This window comes from Taudactylus pleione, unplaced genomic scaffold (genome assembly GCF_031769625.1).
Source record: "Taudactylus pleione unplaced genomic scaffold, aTauple2 ptg000184l, whole genome shotgun sequence".
NCBI lineage: Eukaryota > Metazoa > Chordata > Amphibia > Anura > Myobatrachidae > Taudactylus > Taudactylus pleione.
Window position 1 is genome coordinate 12,842,080 of NW_028284586.1, and position 21,633 is coordinate 12,863,712.

Sequence of the window (21,633 nt, forward strand, 5' to 3'; positions counted from 1 at the left end):
TTCCAAGAGCGCAACCACAGGGAGCGGCAAGCCGCTACTGCTGCCGAGGAGATTCTGGAAAGGAGTAGGCTATATGTAAGACCGTCTCATTATGAACGTGGCAAAGTCTCTGAGAATTTGCCACTATCCACCTGCTCTGCTGGAGAGTCAGTGTGCAGAGATCCAGTTACCTACTCAGTGTTACATGGCTCTGGCCCCCCAGCACACGGCCATAGCCGGCCTGGAAGCCCCTCCAGCAAGGGAATATTGGATTTTAGATATATTTGCACCTTGCAATCTGGAACCTCTTTCAAAGAAGACCTGGAGGGCATGGGCAACATAGCACTCCTCACTAGGCGTGTAACATGAGAATCTACCCGTAAAGGTAACTCCCATTCGGAAATGTAATTATCCGCAAAAAGGGTATGCAAAAGGTCAACCGTTTTTGAGGCTGGAACCGCTTACCCGGAATTTCCACGCCTCCTCTAAATGATCCACCTGACCAGATAGAGGAATTACAGTGGCAACACCCTTATCCTTAAAGAAGGCATATTTGGATTTAGCCACGGGGGATATGTAATAACCAAAGCCGCACGGACTGCCCGTAGAAGGCCAGGTATATAGACTTTAGACCCAGACTACGCCTCCTTTGCACTAAGGGGCTCGTGTCTGAAAAAGTCAATAATGTCACCGTCATCAGACGTCATGTCTTTACCCGTCTGAGACCCGAAAGGCCGTTTAGAAGGCCGAAATGGTGACTCCCCCTGTAAAACGTCCATCAGGTGCTTTACCATTTGGACAATAAATTCACCCACACAGGCTCCTGCGAGACCTGGGGGGGCGAAAAGCAGGATACACTGGGGTACCATCAACTGTCCAGGGACCCCTGCATGTGATGAGACCACCACAGGCTGCGATAACCCCTATGGGGAAACGCAGGGGGCGTTGCCCACAAAGGCTGTAAGCATCTTAGCCAGCCGAGGGCGGTCCCCTTTTTTTGTGCAGGCACAGTGACAGAAATGGGGCGTGATATATAATACAACATGCCCTCCATAAACCCTCAGCGTCTACATATCCCTCCGCTAACTGCACATGATATCAGTACATTATAGCTGGAAGAGGATATCCTCGTTCACTTTCCGACATGAGGAGTGTGAACGGAGCGTATGTGACCTCTCACACAGAAAAACCACGTTTACTGTGAGGTAATAAACACCCTGCGACACCGCACCGCAAGGGCTGTAGCAGAAGAACAGGGATAGGAAAAGGCTGACAGTCAGAAATGAAAGTACAGGCAAACAGCGCTAGCATTTAAGTCACATACAATGCACAGATAACATCCTGCATTACAAGCACTGCGATCAACTACACAGATCAGAGCCTGGTAGGAAACAGTGCTGCATACACTGACCTTAATTGAAGGAGAGGTATGCGGGGGACCCGGACCGCAATGGCATCTGTATCAGCTTCCAGCAGCGTTTGCCATCCCCAGCACATGTAGTGAGAAAATGGCCACCGAGGAGCAGAGAGAAGGCAGGGCCCGGGGGAGGAGCGCTGACACAGCCCGCTCAGACCGCTGTGGAATGGCACTGTGCAGCGGGGGAGACGCCGGCTGTGAGACAGGGAAGGCGTTCTCCCCTGGCGTGCTATTAACCCCTGGGACGCCGCGCTGTACCGCACATGCTGCGGCCCGCTGTCCCTGGTGGTCTAGTGGAAGGCGCAGGATCAGTACCTGGCCCCACGCGCAGCCGGTCCACAGGGAGCCCCCTGCCTGGGGACCAAACAGGACTGTGTTACCGGCGGGTGCCCACCGCGGGACCCCGCCGCTTACCTTGTTCCCCGTGCATCCGGCCACAGTCCAGGTAGCCGGGGATCACCGCTAGCTGTGACCCCAGCTACCTACCAGCATCCCCGGATCGGTACCGGCGTTCTGGTACCGGCGGGGTGTAGGAGTGACAGCATGGACGTCAATACTGACTGTCCTATGCTGGAGCACTCTAGTTGTGCAGCCACAGCTGCGAAGAAATATTCAGGGGCCTTAAAAAGACCCCCCTCTGTACGGTGCGACTGGTCCGGCCAGGCACCTACGAAAACTGAGTGGCCTGAGGCTCGGGGGCGGGGTATAGGAGAGGGACCCCAGTGCATCCTGGGAGGCTGAAAATATAACTCTGTGGTGCCTGGATGTCTGCCGCCATCGCCTATACCCCAAGGTATCCTGTGGAACCCTATGGACCCTGAAGTAGAAATATAAGAGGTTTTTTTAAAGATTATCTAAAGTTGGGAATAATTTAGGTCTAGGGATACATTTTGATCTAAGATTGGATGTAGATCCTTGTCTAATGTTTGGACTAGGATTAAGGAGACTATTTGGCAAGGATTGAAGTTTTCAATGAGAGCTTAAGAACACCGCAATGAAGGAACTCATATCTTAAAGAGGATATTATCCTCAAAATAGTTAAATTATTACTTCCACTGTATAGTCTCCATTACTGTAAATTATCCTAGAGGAGACCAACAAGATGCTCTTATATTTACTAGGGAACCAGGATAAATCTGAAACAGGGACAATACGTCAGGGTGAATTACTAAGGTATACATGACATAAATCAATGCCGTTTACTTGTCCAGACAAATGTTGCATCTAGGTCAGGTAACATATATGGCTCATAGGAATTTATAATGTCCTCAAAAGAAGCTGGCGCCATATAACAACTTTGCAGGAAACCCATAGAATTAAAGAATATTTATCGTGATTTTTCATGTCAGTGTCACTTACTTGCAAAAAAAAGTAGAGTAATCCAAGCGGTACAAAGGCGACAGCAGCAAGAGGTATGGCTATAGCAATGACGAGTAGTATCTCCAGTATAGTCAGAGTCATTATTATCAACATCATTAACATCTGAGGAATGATATTGTCTATAGTGTCCATTTCCTTAGCAAAACGGTTGGTGAGGTTTCCGCTAGGTGTTCGTTCAAAAAAGCTCAGCGGGCACCTCAGTATGCTGTACAGGAGCTTAGAGTGCAGCTGGCGGGACACAGATACTCCTCCAATAATAATTGTGGCAGATGCTATAAAAATACCTATAACTGTGAAAAACATGAAAAATCTACGATGAGTCAATAATGAAGCTATAAGACATACTTAAAAATAACGCTCATCACAAATAATTGGTGCTTAAAAATGGCTACTACAGGAGTTTTCTTGCTCCTACCCTTTCCCAAACTAGTGGGTGCCTAAAGCTGCATACACACTAGAATATGTGGGTACCCAGCGACAGCACGATATACCGGACAGTCTGTACACACTGCACGATCTGGTGTACGATCGCCCGATATATCGTTCCCCCGCCACATCCAGAAGCATGAGGCCGGATCTTCTGATCTGCTGTACGACGCACGGGAGTTCGCAATCACCCGTACACACTGAGCAATGTGTCTGACATAATGTTCCGATCCGCATTGCAACGATATATCATCTGTTATATCGATTAGTGTGTACCCAGCTTAACACTGGACCGGGCTGCGATTATAAGCTGTACCTCAGGAAACCTCCATTTGGCACAATGTAAATCACGTGCAAAGATGGAGTTCCTTAGAGCTGATTGGACAGCTACAGCACATGTCCAGTCAACTGTAATAGACAATATGGTGCCAGCAGTATACATATTCAAAATATGGTGGTGTACAGAATGTGACTGTTTCACCAATGTTATTAGTAGAATTTTAAATCTGGTGGGACATCTTTAAATAAAGTAATCTTAAAATCAGGGAAACATTGTATTTCTTAGAAGTTTAGCTATGGTTTGCTTCTTAAAATAGCATTTAAAACACAGTGATAACTATTTGTCCATGTTGGTGTATGTACAGTACCTTGCGTAACCCCCAACATGCTGTACACAGTCAGTCGCATCCTGGTGTTCTGCTGTGTGCCATTCACAGGAAGGTCATCAGCCCACATTCCAATCCAGTAATTATGCCCCAAGGCGGATAATTGTTGGAAAATGAAGAATATAATGCAAATGATCAGATACCACTTTCCCATGATCTTGCAGTACTCCAGATAGACAGTCAGTTTGACCTACAAAACAGCATCAGATGCACTCAGTACACATGAATATCTACACTGTGATATGGAGTATATAGGAATAATAAAATATAACAACTGGACTGGGGTCAGCAGACTACCCAGATGCATGCCTGATATTAGATCTATTTAATTATATAGGTCTCGGTATGCACCGATCTCAACCTATACTGTAGAAGGCAAGTTACGATTTTGTTAAGGCCTCACCATCCAAACAAACAACTAGTCTGTACATATAGTGTGTGCAAGGATTCAGCTCACTACATTATGTGACATCAGAATAAGTGAGGGGAGAGTGATAGAGAACATGTGACTGTTCTGAGGGCAGCCTGTTGGTCAAGACTGACCTGGCAGCTGTGCTCTTCTTCTGACACTATCCAACCTAGGGGTAAAATTCTTAAGCTCAAATGAATTCGAATGTGGCTAAATCGCACGTTAAATGCATATTCGCAATTTACTAAATGCTAAAATCGTCCGAGAACACCTGAAACTCGGAAGGTAATATATTTTCGGACAAACAGACCATCGATCCAACTCGGCAGCCTTTTGTCATAGACATCAATAGGACCTAGAAATTTGCTAAGGATTCGAATTTGTCAATGCGGCCGAAATATAGTGCAAATTTGCCGCAAAAGTCGCTATAACGAACCCAAATAGAAATCTCCAATAGAACACCTTTTTCAATTCGAGTTTGACATATGAACATAATTATCCATCACTGACACCTCAAATATGTGGCCACTAAAAGGGGGTTAAGCATAAGCATACACTTCTCTCCTGTAACAAAGAGAAACAAAGCATGGCAGAGTTTTCTGTGTTGGATGGAGATCTTGTGGGGGCTGTGAGATACCGGAGGCTCTGCCACCAGGCTGGAAGAAACCAGGGTCATGAAACTAAGCATGGTTAGCAGGCTGTACGGGTACCGCGGAGGCTGCACAAGCCTCATTTCTTTATGGGGCGATTGAACCTAAACACTTGGCTCGATGGCGAAGTCAGGTAGCAGATGCAGCTTCTGCTGTTTAAAATGATATGCAGCATGCCTATGTTTTTTGTGGCTCAGAGAATATAGGCATGCTGCATATCATTTTAAACAGCAGAAGCGGCTTGTGCTACCTATTCACATCACAGTGCGAAAAAGACGCATTTGAAGAAAAAAAGTCACACGAAAAGACGCTCAGTGCAACCGAGACACCCGGAGCTCCCGCCTTCTGTGCAGCGCAACTTGTAGCGCACGGAGGATAGATGTATGTGGACACATCTGTAAGTACCCAGAGTTTTTAATTTAACAACAAAACAAAAACATTACATGACACAATAGCAAACTAACACCATACATTAAAGTGTGCCACCCACACGTACAGTATGACACTTTAAACCAATCACGCATGCTCTCTTTCGGAACTTTCGAAATTGGCAGTGTTAGAGTGAATACGAACGGAAGCAAAATCCTGCCATGTTCGGCCAAGATGATCAAAATCGAAAGCAAACTGCGAATGAAAATTCCGAATCAGGGAAAATGGTTAAAAATGAAAACACCATCGATCAACACGAATGACAACAAATCGGCAGCTTGGTAAATTCAGTACCCTGTTTGAAAAATGAAACGCATGAATATGGACGATGTCATCAGAGATTGATCTCAGATGACATAGAATAGAAGTCGGCACCTTAGTAAATTTACCCCCTAGTTTATCAAAAACTTTCATAACACTTGCTCCATGTTACGCTGGCTCCAACAATTTAAATATCACTCCACTTATTTTGCTTCCAACCAAGCTGGAAGGGGTTGGGTATGAAATCCCGGCAGCTCAATAGCCGCCGGGATGAAATGCAGACGCCGGAAGCCCGACAGAGGAGAATCCTGACGGAGCATTTAAGTACCCTAACCCTCCCCTCCATAACCCTCCCTTATTTGATGCTGAACCCTAAAACTCCCGGGGTGATGCCTAACCCTAAGTCCCCCATGGGGGTGCCTAAACCTAACCCCCCCCCCTGCACCCTAACCTTCACCCAGTGGCGCCTAACCCCCCTTCCCCTACCCTTCCCACCCCGGGAGTTTTAGGGTTAGGCATCATCTAAGGGAGGGCTAGGAGGGGGGGGGGGGGGGAGGGTTAGGGTACTTAAATGCTAAACCCTAAGTCCCCCCAGAAGTGCCTATACCTAACCTCCCACCCCCCCTGCTAAGGATGGCCGGACTTAACTCGATCAGTCCGGCGTCGGGATTAAGATAGGCATCAGTATTCGGATGCCTATCTAAAGTCCCTTGTTGGGCTTCTGCTGTCGGGATATAGACCGCCGGTTTTTAGTCCGCCGGTCTATAAACTGCATCCCACGGTAAGTGTCCTCTCAATTTAACTGGGTATTCATTAAAATGTTCTATAGTAAATGGGGCCTAGACTTTATACAACAAACACTTAGTTGTAGCGACTATATTTCTTCCTCAGGTTTCCAAATGTCTATGTAAAGTACAGGTGATCAGCTTAACTTCAAGGCCTCACACGTGTACATGAACATTCGCTGGTGAGCAACAGATTTCAATGCACCAAGTTCCATAGCACGCATGTATCCTCACTTAATATGGGTTGGGTACGGGATCCCGGTGGTCGGGACACCAGCGGTCAGAATGCCAACAGCAGCATCCTGATCGTCATAATTCCGACGCCTGAAGGTAAGTAGCCTAACCCTAACCCTCGTCCTGACCCACCTTTACCGCAGCTGATCCCTAACCTTCCCGCAGCCTAGCCCTAACCCTCTCCCTCCGCAACTTAAACCACCCGCAGCCTAGCCCTAACCCTCCCCCCCAGCCGCAGCTTAACCTTATTCCTATCCCCCTGCAGCCTGACCATCATCCTCCCTCTAGAGTCTTACCCTAACTCCTAACCCTCCCCCTAACCCTTACAGTCAGGATGCCGGCGGTCAGGATTCTGGAGCCAGGTTTCTGACTGCTGTTGGGATTCTGGCGCCGGTATTCTGAGTGCTGGCATCCCAACCGCCGGGATGGTGACTACATCCCTTTAATATAATGGACATTGGTGGAGATTACAGCATTTCAAATCCGCTCTAGAGCAGCAGTTTGTTCCCATGGCAAGGCCTATCAACGCTGGAGTATTAGGATGTGGATTTCTCTGCATGCAGCAAACTGAACATCTGACATCAGAACTACTTGGATCAAATATACATAATGGGTCATATATAACTTTCTTCAATATTAAATGGCATGCCCATCCAATGAGTAAAGCAAAATAAAAATAATAATACATAAAAATGACATTTTATTTGAAATTTACTTAAACTAAATATATAACAATGGGACCAATCCAATGCTTGAAAAAAATAAATCTGGGTATAATAAAGGTTAGCAGCTAATTCTCTACCTTGTGCACATATACTGTAGGTCCTATTTGCTGTTAGGGAAATGCTCCCTCCCATACAAATAAATGCTCTGCACAGCCGCACATTGTAACTGTAATTAATGTGTACGTTACCCTGCCTGTGAGAGCAACATCAGCCTCGGTGAGTTTTCCGGCATCTGCGTCCCCTTCATTAACCTCGTCATCTGTCTCCGTGTAAATTTCCTTCCTGTGAGTTGGAGAAGAGGTTATTCTAGTTTTTAATACAAGAATGTGATGGAAAACACCAGTAACCTCATAAGGTAACTTACCTCATGGAATTGTCTTGGTCTTTTTTCTTGGTTTCTACAGATGAGCCTACAGAGAGAATATGGACATTGCATATTAGCAAAGAGCAAGTTTGAAGATAACATTAAAACCTATAAACAGCTACAAAAATATGTATTGTATTACTACTAAGGATAGTTTTCTAAAGTCAAATCATTGTTCACAACAAACTTGGGACAATTTAAGTCCCTTATCTGCTGAAAACACATCAGTTATCTGTCAGTCCACCCCCAAATCGATGTGGCCGCACCAGTATATTGTGAGAATAGGCCTCTTTTCTGTAGCACAAATTAAAGGCTCTTCAGGGTATATTATATTTATTCAGATGCATGCGCAGTACAAGAAAACTTTGGACACTGAGCATAGCGTCCACCTCCGAATCAGACCCAATAAAAAAAATCTTACACTGAACTTGGGACTCCTGAATGTGCTCAGAATTAAGCGCATATGTTTGAAGAAAATCTGAGAAAGCTCCGTTCTTTTCTAGCAGCTCAGTGTAAGTGCCAATCTCAGAGATCTTGCCGTCAGTCAGTACTATGATCATGTCCACTTGGGGCAGGAAACTAACTCCGTGAGTGACAAGGACACGTGTCTAAAAGAAGATAACACATGTATGAGCCACACATGACAAAACAGAGTTTTTATATGTAGGCAAGGCAAGGAAAAATGTATGTACAGTATATAAGTGACTAACCAGTCTGTTTGCTTGTATGTACTTAAGAAGAGTCCATACAAAATGGCTTAACTCATGAAAGCATTCTACAGGCATATGTAAAATTAAAGTCAGATTTGTATATGAAAATATACTATACAGAAAGTACACATACATCTTACCTCCTTGTGCTACAAGTCATGTTAAACATAACACGTGAGTGGCGTGCAACTTGGTAGCGCAGAGCGTCTTTTAGTGCGACTTTTACCTTCAAATGCGTCTTATTTGCAATGTGATACAAATAGGATGCACAAGCAGCTTCTGCTGACTAAAATGATATGCGACATGCCTATATTCTGCGTGCGACTGCGACACTGTAACATACTGTAGTATTTTGCATGCAGATACACCCGCAGTTACACACAGAATATAAGTATGCAGCATCTCATTTTAATCAGCATAAGCTGCTTGTGCGTCCTTTTCGCATCACATTGTGAATAAGATGCATTTGAAGGTAAAAAAATCACACACAAAGATGCTCGATGCTACTGAGTCATGCCATGGCAACGCGCATCTAGGAAAGCTGTTTAACGCGCAAGGAAGTAAGATGTATGCAGGGCTGCCATCAGAAATTGTGCAGTCCGGGACTGACAAAACAGACAGGGCCCCTTCCCTTGGGTGGTGGAGGGAAATTTGTCAGAGGTGGGCGTTGCTATGTATAATGTGGATGGAGCTACAGCAGGGGTGGGGCATCAATTGGTGCATAAACCAGTTTTGAAAAAAAAATTTCAATGTTTGTGTGGGTCTGTGTGTGTGTGTGTGGGTGTTATAACATGTCAATCTATCATATAAGTGTAGGTGTGAGAGCCGGGTGAGGTTGTGAGAGAGAGGTGAGGTTGTGAGAGAGAGATGAGGGTGTGAGAGAGAGATGAGGGTGTGAGGAAGGTGTGAGGGTGAGGAGGTTGTGAGAGTGAGGTGAGAGAGTAAGATGAGGTTGTGAGAGGAGGGTGTGAGAGTGAGGTGAGGGTGTGAGAGAGGTGTGGTTGTGTGGAGAGTGTGAGAGAGGTGTGGGTGTGAGAGCAAGGTGAGGGTGTGAAGAGCAGGGTGAGGGTGTGGGTGTAAGAGCAAGATGTGGGTGTGAGGAGGGTGAGGGTGTGAGAGGAGGGTGAGGGAGCAGGGCAAGAGCACAGGGTCAGAGCGCAGGGTGAGGGTATGAGAGCAGAGTGAGGGTGTGAGAGCGAGAGTCTCTGTACTTGGTATGTCTCCACCACAGGAATATTTTAATGGAAAGTGGGATCCACCGCAGCCTCTCCTGCTCCTGCCCATCTGAGCATTACTGCTTCACCAACATGTGGCAGCGGCTGTAGGTAGCTTCTTCCCTGCCACTGCTGCTTTCTCTCTCCCCGGCTGCTCTCTTTCCAATCCAGCCCAGCCTCCCCTGCTGGCAGGCGGTTGCCGTACTGCTGCTCCTGCTCCAGAGACCAGGCATGCTACTCACACTCACCCATACAGAGAGAGGAGCCTGGGTGGCAGCGGCATTTCGAATTGTGCACAGGGCGCAAGCCAATCGGACCTCGCGGAGACTGGCAGCCAATCGGACCTCGCTGCGGCCGCTCCTGATTGGCTGCTAGCCCACGAGCTACGACTGGCTCACAGCCGGCACCAACTTGAAGTTGAAAATGCCAGCGGCACTTATGCTCTCCACTGCCACCGGGCCTCCTTTCTGTCTGGGCCCGGGGCTATAGCCCTGGCAGTCCCCCCCTGATGGCAGCCCTGGATGTATGTGGACACATCTGTACATCACCTGCTAGGCATTACAGAACCAATCTGACAGTTTCCATTACCATGCCCCAGAACACATTCGGCCACATCCAAAATGTAACCATACATAGGATCTGTTATCTGGAATCCTTGGTACTTGGGGATCTTCGGATAATCTGGCTTTCTATTACATGAAGCAGCATGATAAAAACAATTTACATCCAAAACTACCGCCATCTATTCCCACATTGCCATCCTCAATAAAATGGTTATCGATGCTCCTAGCAGTTATTTTTTTCATTCTGGTTTCTAGAACGTCCTAAATAAAGGGAATCCAGGTAACAAATTCTACACTTGTACACATTATTATCTACTCAGCCGCATACGGTTTTTGTGAATATATCAGAATAACATTTTTCTATAGATGATTGAAATGCTGGTAAACTGTGTAACTACTTTAAATGAATACATTGCCAGAAAGCTGATGTAAATACCAGAAAATGTGAAATGTTATTACACACATAGTGGAGGAAACCATTTTGTGTGCTAAAACAATGTTCTTAAGAACAGAGCACAAAGTCATAAAAGTACAGCATAACTCAGTGATGTCACCCGTTCCTAGTGAAAATTGGTTCCGTCCAACAAATGGTTACAACCATCATGGTCCAGCTGTAGGCACATCATTCTGGATCTCATAACTAATATGTTTGGTCACCATTTAAGCTTTAGCTAACATGTTGCAGTTTATGAACCGCTGCAAATAAGCTTACTTTCCCCTTCAGCAAACCATTGGGTCCAATGACATGTTCAAAGAGATGTTGTCCTACATGAGCATCCACTGCAGATAGAGGATCATCCAGCAAATAGACATCACATTTCCTGTACACGGCTCGGGCAATGCTTATTCTCTGCTTCTGACCTCCAGATAGGTTTACACCCTAGCAAAATAGGACACTTGAGACATATAAATACATAGAAAAACATTTACTAAGATGCCATAGTTAAACTAAATCTCTATGTAGTAGTAGTCCAGAAACATATTTAAAGGTGGTACACAATGCGTATATATTTATGCTACACTTCAAAAAAATAACTAAAATCTTAAATTTAAATAACCATAGTCCATTCTACGTGATTTTATTCTCCTCTTCACAAATGAAACTTACTTTTTCTCCTATTTCAGTGTTTTCTCCTCCAGAAAGAATTTTGAGGTCAGGTAGCAATGCACAAGCCCGGATAACTGTTTCATACCAGTCTTGGTCTAATGTTCTTCCAAAAAGAACATTTTCTTTAAAGGTGGCATTTGGAATCCAGGTTTGCTGTGGGACATAAGCTACAGAACCCTACAAAGGAGATTAGAAGATGTAGGAGTAAATAGTATACCAAGAGGAACAAAGGAGATTAGCTGCGTTTTTAAGTTATAGTGTAGTTTAAGTGCCCAGTACACAAAAACAGGAGCTTGTGAGTTTCATCAGCTTAGTTATTCATATGGTTCATGGGAAAGTGAAAATAATGCACTCTTCCTCTTGTGCAGCGATGTATTAATTAAACAGACTGCTTGGAGGTATAAAACACATCAGAAACCGCTACCTGAAAAAATAAAGCACCTAGGTACACAGCTATAACTGTTCTTTATTTAACGTAAAAGCATCTAATAAACTCATTTAATGTTGTTCACTATAGATCTGTACAGTATTGTGATTCAATAAACTTTAAAACAAGCCTCAAAGATGATATAAAAATATACAGATCAGCCTTGAAATTACCTTAAGGGCCACGTAACCGTCTACTTTCTCCATTTCTCCAAGCAAAGCAGAAAGAAGAGATGTCTTTCCACAGCCAACCTGGCCAACTACAGCAACCAGAGAACCTTTCTGGATGGATACATTTATGCTGCAACACAGAACAACTTGTATTAAAGGGGTTGCTCATCCTATAATTTGTATTTCTGGGGGATTCCACCATACACTTGTAGCAGATGAAGACAAAGGGTTCAAGACCTGCTCCTAGGACAGGACCGCCCACCCAAAACCAGTAGCTACAAGCTCGCAGTGCAGGAACAGGGTCCTTCCAGTCCTCTCCCACACAGCACTTTATCAGTTTCAGATAGAACTGAGTGGACTTCCTTCTACTATGGTGCAAGATCACAATTGGATGTAACTCTCAGTAGCCCATAAGATTTGGTTATGGTAAAGGAATACCCTATTTGAAACATGGTTTACAGGCACTAGAGGTAGGTGAGGATAGGTTGCCTATAATGTAATTGTATTTCTCCATCACCTAAATCTTAAAGGCCTTTAATTGGAACAATGTCTGAGAAGTAAGTTAAAGTGTCTGGGATTACAATCAAGGATCCAGTGTCATGTAAATCTCTTGCAGTTTAGAGAGATCTGCTGATAATAGCAGCATATACAGCCATTCATTACGAATCCCAGTGACAAGATCCACAGCGTTCATCTATCAAGACACACTGTGACATGAATTAAATAGATGGTGGATACTTGCACTGTTTGAACTGTGCATTACACCTAGGGAAAGCTCCTTTTGTATGATTCTCTCTTATTTTGTTACATTAAAATAAAACCAGTTACAAAACACTGAAATGTATATAAGGAGAATAAAGGATGATATTACTTCAATATATAATTGCCTAATGTGGACTGGATCTATTAATATATGTCCTAAACATTGGACATACTTCCTGCCTCATAATAGAAAAATCCTCCTACAAATGACTCGTGTCCGCACAGATGACTAGTCAAGGAAGAGCTAAATCAAATTAGTAAAATGATATATTCCAAGTATGATGAAAACTGAATAATTCCAAAAGGAATATGACTCTGTTCAATTAGTCATTCATGCTAGTGATCTCAATGTATTCCTCAGTCAAATTATGCAGCATACATACTTGACTGTAATAAAGTCTGTTATATATATTGAGTGTATATTGCACTTTCAATTAAATATACTGTGGGTACACATTGGCATAAATGCTAAAGATATTTATATAACAAATATTGGATTATATACATCAGCTGCAATTCTCATTATTGTATTTATCCATTTATATGGGCTATTTTCCCTTTTACATTCAATATTAACAGTATATTGAGAGACACAATTTCCGTCTCACAAAACATATTTGCATACTGTCACATAAGATTATATACATCAGCTACAATTCTGTCTAATATGTAGGGTACATTCCCTTTTACACTTGTACTGACAGTATGCTAAGAGAAAGAGAGACACTGTTTCTATTGCAACATTGTAGCGCTTATTTGTCCATCTCCATTGAGAGCATATGTATTATACGCAGTCAGACCAGCGCTGATCTCATATTTAACTTATAACAGGCAGTTTATACAATCATTTCAGTTAGGACATATTTCTTAATGGACACGCTAACGCCGACGCGCGCGTTTCACTGCATAGACAGCTTTTTCAAGGCTAAACCCGATTGTATCACCCGGCAGAATATTTAAAAGAATTGAGACCTCCAATCAAATCATTATTTTCCATCACGTGACATAACCCTCCAATGAAGACTTTTGTTTATCCCCATTATGTCATAAGTCACGTGGTCCACCATGTGGTGTGATCTGACTCAATGTTAATTCCGACACTAATATCTTAAGTAGTGTGTAGTTATCATGTGACACACATGTTTACCAAGAGTATCCCGATCATGTGATCGGGGCATTCATTCATTATAAAAATAGAAGAGGTATTTATTCTCCTTAATAGAAAGATGAAATTACAGCTATGGAGATAGTCAAAGGTGAGGATCGTTGTATTCACATAAAAAAAGGGGGGGGGGGGACGGGGGGACTCTTCACCCCACCTATTGATCAGACGCAGTATATTATCTATCCAACAGATACGATTATAAGGAGAGTGAATACTTTGAAAGACAGAGGAAATAATAATAAAAAGTTTAGATACCATATATCATATATATATTATGTTCGTCTGAATTTCAGTCCAGACATCTAAAATATAATATAATCATCTTGATCTTTCTTATATTACAAACTATAGTAGTATATATAATTAATCTATAACTATAAAATAAATTCCAAATTAGCGATCAAGCTATTAATATAGATAAATAATATTGATAACCACCCCACTTATTATGTGAATTGACACAATATAACAAAGAATAACATTATTTTGTTATCTATGTTGATTAGGTGTTCATAATTCACCCCCTAAGATGTCATAAAATAAGTAAAAATGAGGAAAACAGTGCCTGTAAGACCTCTTATTATAAATAAAAAGTGTTTAAGAAGAGGAAATAAAATGTGAATAAATCAGTGAATATAAGACACAATAAGAAAAAAAGATTAGTGTAAAATATGTGTAAAAAAAACCCATATGTGAAATAAATGTGTACAAAAGCTTAATACCCAGAATAAAAAGTTATGGTAGATACCATTGATTATAATATGAAAACTTGTATACCTCCACACATGAAATGACATAATGAATTATATTAATGTGTAAATTCTAACAATTAAATTCTAATTGTGATAAGTGCCTAAATTAAATAAATATACAAGAAAAATATAAAAAATATAACAATTTTTTATATACTACTATAATATATATAATGAACTTTAGTTAAATATCAGGGTGGCACCCCTTGAAACCAATGACAATAAATACATTTTTGGTGACAATAAAATATATGTATCTATGGGCCTCATTCAGACCCACTCGCAAGTGGTTGTCCGCTCGCAAGTGGGTCGATGGTCTGCACTGCGCATGCGCACGACGGAGGGAGCTCCGTCGTGCGCATGCGCCAGACGCGACGAGCGAAGGACTTTCCTTCGCTCGTTGTGTCTGATCAAAGGGGGCGTGCTGTCGATGTTGATTGACAGCACGCCCCCTTTGGTGGGCGTGCCAGCCAGATGGAGGCGTTCCCAAGGGAACGCCTACCGTCAGAAGCCGGCCCCACTGACATCACTAGTGATGTCAGTGGGAGTGATTTTGGCTCTGATAGAGCCAAAATCACTCCAGGGCTTGTGGTCGAAAACCCCGACCACAGGCTTCTGGTCGCACTGGCGATGGTCGCGATGGTCAAGACCATCGCGACCATCATCCTGCACGCTCGTATGTGCTGTGGGTGGTGACCCACAGCTATACGAGCGTCCAGGAGGACGCTCCATTTTTATGGAGGACGGCCCTCATTCAGAGCGAGCGCTCTGCTCAGAGCGTCCGGCTCTGAATGAGGGCCTATGTGTCTAAAGGAGATACTTTGAATTTTATGGAACAAAAGATTCTTGTTTTTAAACTACATTAGAGAAAGGGACTAAAGCTATTGGCTTCATTCAAGCCTCCTGGATGCTGACTATTCATCAGAAAAATCATCTTTGTTTCCCATTTCAGTAATTCTCTGTCGAGATCCCCTCCCCGAATTCCCAGTTGAATATGTCTTACCCCAAAGGCTTGAAGGCCCATGGGATCACTGTTGTGAAATCATGGAAAATGTCTCGCCACAGACGTTAGGGTCCTAAATCTGGCCTGATCTTTATTTGCATTCCGGATATTACCTACGTGTTCCAGGATTCGGACCTTCAAGGGTCTGGATGTCTTACCAATATATATTTTATGACATGGGCATTCCAAGAAATAGATCATACCCACGGTGGTACATGTAATATAAGAAGATATGGTCCATTTGTTATTATATTAATCCAGAAACCATTGTTTAGGAACCATGTATTTACATGCTTTACATTGTCCACAACGTGAAGCTCCTCGTTTATTAAATTTAAACTTCTGTGGATTGGAAAGATGACTGTGTACTATCTGATCTCGAATATTACGGGACCTCCTCCAGCTTGCCTGTACTCTAGTGGGTAGGATCTCCTTGAGATCCTGGTCAGTTTGAAGAACCGGCCAATGTCTCTGGAGTATATTTGTGATATTCCTCCACTGAGCATTGAATGTACCCACAAATCTCATGGATTCTTCTTTTTGACATTTGTCTTTCGGTTCAAGACGAGAATCTCTGGAGTAAACTTTCACCTCCTGAACAGTCTTTTTAATCAAATTTTTACTGTATACGCGATTAATAAACCTCTTTCTTAACTCCTTTTGTCTAATATCAAAAGTATCCAAATCCAAACAGTTTCTTTTCGTCCGCAGAAACTCACCCTTCGGAATTGCCCTAATCGTAGCGGGGAAATATGAGCTGGTTGAATGAAGAATGCTATTTGTTGCTGTTGATTTCCTGAAGATATCAGTGGAGATGTTACCTTCATCATCAATACATATCTTCAAATCAAGGAAATTGATGGCCCTCTGACTCATCTCACATGTTAATTTCAAATTGAGGTTATTCTTATTAAGGATCGTGATGAATTCCTTAATATCCTCTAATTGTCCTTCCCATAACATTAAGATGTCGATGTACCGTAAGTATAACAAAATATTGTCCGTATACATCTCCAATGATTCTTGAAATACCATTTCCTTCTCCCACCACCCCAGGTAGAGCTTAGCATATGTGGGGGCACAAGCTGTCCCCATTGATGTTCCTCTAACCTGGAGGTAGTGGGATTCATTACACGTGAAATAATTTTTAGTTAGAACAAATTCCAACAGTTGGAGCAGAAAATCATTATGCTCACACCGTATCCCCATATCAAGAAAATATCTGATCGCTGCTACACCTTTATCATGATTTATGCTTGTATAGAGACTTTCCACGTCACAGGATACAGGCCACACCCCTGGGTTGACACTCAAGTTCTGTAATTTGGTCAGTACATCCATAGTATCTCGGGGGTATGAGGGAAGTGCAATAACATATTGACACAGATGTTGGTCTATATAGATGCTTGCTCTTTCTGTTAGACTTCCCACACCCGATACTATGGGTCTCCTAGGGGGTTTGGTTTCATGTTTGTAGATTTTGGGAAGAAGGTACAAGGTGGGAGTTTTAGGTTTCTCTGTTTTCAAAAATGTTAAGTCTTGTTTGTTTATGATACCGTTGCTAAATGCAGTCTGAATTATCCCATTATATTCTTTAAGATATTTTAATGTGGGATTAAATATCAGTTTCCTATAACAGCTGGTATCATTCAATTGTCATTCAAGTTCTTCAAGATACTTCTCCCTTGACCACAGTACTATATTGCCCCCCTTATCAGAGGGCTTTACAATCACATCCTGCCATCTTGAAATCTCACGTAGGGCTGTTCTTTCACCCTCACTGATATTATCAGGATGTGTTCTTTTATGTAATAAAAGTTGGTCCAAATCTTTGGCCACAAGGTCTTGATAGACTTATACCGGGGGACAGATCTTAATATCTGGGAAGAAGGTAGATTTCTTTTTTATTTTAGTTTTATCGTATGGTTGATGTGTATAGGTCTGATTATCTCCCTCCCATTTCAGGTCTTCTAATATTTGTTGAGCTGTGAGATCATCTGAGTCGAAGGAAGATTCTTCTATAACGGGATGAGCTTGCTGATCCCTCAAGAGGGTTTGATTCTTAAAAAACTTCTTTAAGAGTATTTTTCTTGTAAAAAGATGTAAATCTTTTTCTACTTCGAATCTATCAAAATCTTGTACTGGGGAGAAGGAAAGTCCTTTACTGAGGATCTTTTGTTGATTATCTGTCAGGATCCTATTGGTTAGATTTATAATCCTCAAAGAATCCTGGGGAATCTGTCCCACATTGGATTCTACTAATATTGTTTCCTGAATCTCCTCTCCCGTGGTTCTTCTTTCCAATCCAAGGTCTCTCTTTCTTCTCCCCTGACCTCTCCTGATCTTCCTCCATCTAGTCCTAGACCTTCTCTTGTTCCTCTCGGGTTTTTGCCTAAAAAATCCTTCCTGAAAGGTCTATTAGAATAGGTATTCATGAGGCTCTCTACATCTGAGGAGTCAATTTCTGATGTAGAATAATTGGACGTGTGTACTTTCTTATTCCTCTGTGAAGGAATATTCCATTTAAACACCTTATTCTGAGAGTAATCCATCCTGTCCCTTTGGAATTTTCGTTGTTTTCTTTCCATAATATAATTTTCAAAATCCTCTATTTCCTTTTTATATTTATCATAATGCTGTTGGAATTTGTCTATAGATTCAAAACTTTTGAGCTTGTCCCCCAATCGGGAGATCTCTTGTGTCACTTGTGTTAAAATAATTTCATCGTGTTTGATGAGTACTTTCATTAAATCCCTAGAATATTGAGTTAAGACAGTTTCCAAATCCTTCCAAGGTTCGTCATTGGCCAGTTCATATGCAGGGAATAATTTAGGTCTTAAACCTATGTGGGTTAAATTATTTATCAAGTGTTAACTTATTCCAATAGGTTTTACTTTGTTTCATCAATGCTAGTTTAAGTGTAAACAGATCATCTGTCCAGTTAAAGGAGGTATTGTCATGTTGTTTCGGGTCATCTTGAAATAAAGATTCCATATCATTTCTCAATTTATCTAGTCTGTTTTCTAAGTCTCTAGTTAGACTAAAGTGTGCCATATTGTTGGGTGTAGATCAGAAAACGGGTTTCTAAAAAATTTATATATTTATATAAATACTTATGAGTATACTGAGTTAAATTTCACAATTATAGTATAGTACAAATAACTTGAGGTGCTAGACACATGGAAAGGCTGATAATCAGCAGGGAACTATTCAACCAAGAAAAAAGAAAATGTATCTGCACTCTACCAATTATATTATATAAAAACCCCAAATTATTATATATTAATTGTTTATTAATTATGGGGGTGCTGCCCTATTCCAACCAAATTTAATAATATGTACAAAGAGAAAGACAGGGGGTTGTATACTCCTGGGCGCACAGATCACAATATCTTATACAATAAAATATAACTTTTATTATTATACATTAAAATGATCCCCATAAATGGGAAATATACAGTGAAATATATATAAGAAAAACCATAAATAAAATATAAATGAGAAATATATCAAAATAAATAAAGTATTGAAAACAAAAAATATTTGTTAAAAAGCGAAGTCCACTAATGAGTCTCTAGTAATACAGGATACTGCCTGTTAGAAAACACTGAAATGTATATAAGGAGAATAAAGGATGATATTACTTCAATATATAATTGCCTAATATGGACTGGATCTATTAATATATGTCCTAATCATTGGACATACTTCCTGCCTCATAATAGAAAAAGCCTCCTACAAATGACTAGTGTCCGCACAGATGACTAGTCAAGGAAGAAGATATATACTATAATGAGATAATCAAATTAGTAAAATGATATATTCCAAGTACGATGAAAACTGAATAATTCCAAAAGGAATATGACTCTGTTCAATTAGTCATTCATGCTAGTGATCTCAATGTATTCCTCAGTCAAATTATGCAGCATACATACTTGACTGTAATAAAGTCTGTTATATATATTGAGTGTATATTGCACTTTCAATTGTATCCTGTGACGTGCAAAGTCTCTACACAAGCATAAATCATGATAAAGGTGTAGCAGCGATCAGATATTTTCTTGATATGGAGATACGGTGTGAGCATAAAGATTTTGTGCTCCAACTGTTGGAATTTGTTCTAACTAAAAATTGTTTCACGTGTAATGAATCCTACTACCTCCAGGTTAGAGGAACAGCAATGGGGACAGCTTGTGCCCCCACATATGCTAACCTCTACCTGGGGTGGTGGGAGAAGGAAATGGTATTCCAAGAATCATTGGACATGCATACGGACAATATTTTGTTATACTTCCGGTACATTGACGACATCTTTATGTTATGGGAAGGACAATTAGAGGATATTAAGGAATTCATCACGATCCTTAATAAGAATAACCTCAATTTGAAAATAACATGTGAGATGAGTCAGAGGGCCATCAATTTCCTTGAGTTGAAGATATGTATTGATGATGAAGGTAACATCTCCACTGATATCTTCAGGAAATCAACTGCGACAAATAGTATGCTTCAATCAACCAGCTCACATTTCCCCGCTACGATTAGGGCAATTCCGAAGGGTGAGCTTCTGCGGACGAAAGAAACTGTTCGGATTTGGATACTTTTGATATTAGACAAAAGGAGTTAAGGAAGAGGTTTATTAATCACGGATACAGTAAAAATTTGATTAAAGAGACGGTGCAGGAGGTGAAAGCTTACTCCAGAGATTCTCTTCTTGAACCGAAAGCCAAATGTCAAAAAGAAGAATCCATGAGATTTGTGGGTACATTCAATGCTCAGTGGAGGAATATCACAAATATACTCTAGAGACATTGGCCGGTTCTTCAAACTGACCAGGATCTCAAGGAGATCCTACCCACTAGAGTACAGACAAGCTGGAGGAGGTCGCGTAATATTCGAGATCAGATAGTACACAGTCATCTTTCCAATCCACAGAAGTTTAAATTTAATAAACGAGGAGCTTCACGTTGTGGACAATGTAAAGCATGTAAATACATGGTTCCTAAACAATGGTTTCTGGATAAATATAATAACAAATGGACCATATCTTCTTATATTACATGTACCACCGTGGGTACCATCTATCTCTTGGAATGCCCATGTCATAAAATATATATTGGTAAGACATCCAGACCCTTGAAGGTCCGAATCCTGGAACACGTAGGTAATATCCGGAATGCAAATAAAGATCAGGCCAGATTTAGGACCCTAAAGTCTGTGGCGAGACATTTTCCACGATTTCACAACAGTGATCCCATGGGCCTTCAAGCCTTTGGGGTAAGATATATTCAACTGGGAATTCGGGGAGGGGATCTCGACAGAGAATTACTGAAATGGGAAACGAAGATGATTTTTCTGATGAATAGCCAGCATCCAGGAGGCTTGAATGAAGCCAATAGCTTTAGTCCATTTCTCTAATGTAGTTTAAAAACAAGAATCTTTTGTTCCATAAAATTCAAAGTATCTCATTTAGACACATAGATACATACATTTTATTGTCACCAAAAATGTATTTATTATCATTGGTTTCAAGGGCTGCCACACTGATATTTAACTAAAGTTCATTATATATATTATAGTAGTATATAAAAAATTTTTATATTTTTTTATATTTTTCTTATATATTTATTTAATTTAGGCACTTATCACAATTAGAATTTAATTGTTAGAATTTACACATTAATATAATTCATTATGTAATTTCATGTGTGGAGGTATACAAGTTTTCATATTATAATCGATGGTATCTACCATAACTTTTTATTCTGGGTATTAAGTTTTTGTACACATTTATTTCACATATGGGTTTTTTTTACACATATTTTACACTTATCTTTTTTTCTTATTGTGTCTTATATTCACTGATTTATTCACATTTTATTTCCTCTTCTTAAACAGTTTTTATTTCTAATAAGAGGTCTTACAGGCACTGTTTTCCTCATTTTTACTTATTTTATGACATCTTAGGGGGTGGATTATGAACACCTAATCAACATAGATAACAAAATAATGTTATTCTTTGTTATATTGTGTCA

The 21,633-nt window shown here is 41.2% G+C and overlaps 1 protein-coding gene across 1 annotated transcript in view; it reads right to left on the minus strand.

Annotated features, from left to right (window-relative positions):
- LOC148519750 (multidrug resistance-associated protein 1-like) overlaps positions 1 to 21,633 on the minus strand; it is a 113,503-nt gene that overhangs the window by 18,510 nt on the left and 73,360 nt on the right. The window contains exons 17-24 of the mRNA XM_088476186.1: positions 11,920 to 12,046; positions 11,320 to 11,496; positions 10,924 to 11,091; positions 8,146 to 8,332; positions 7,725 to 7,770; positions 7,549 to 7,642; positions 3,850 to 4,057; positions 2,756 to 3,066 (exon numbers count right to left, since the gene is read on the minus strand). Of these exons, the coding sequence (XP_088332312.1) occupies positions 2,756 to 3,066; positions 3,850 to 4,057; positions 7,549 to 7,642; positions 7,725 to 7,770; positions 8,146 to 8,332; positions 10,924 to 11,091; positions 11,320 to 11,496; positions 11,920 to 12,046 (1,318 nt within the window). The remainder of the gene's footprint in view (positions 1 to 2,755; positions 3,067 to 3,849; positions 4,058 to 7,548; positions 7,643 to 7,724; positions 7,771 to 8,145; positions 8,333 to 10,923; positions 11,092 to 11,319; positions 11,497 to 11,919; positions 12,047 to 21,633) is intronic.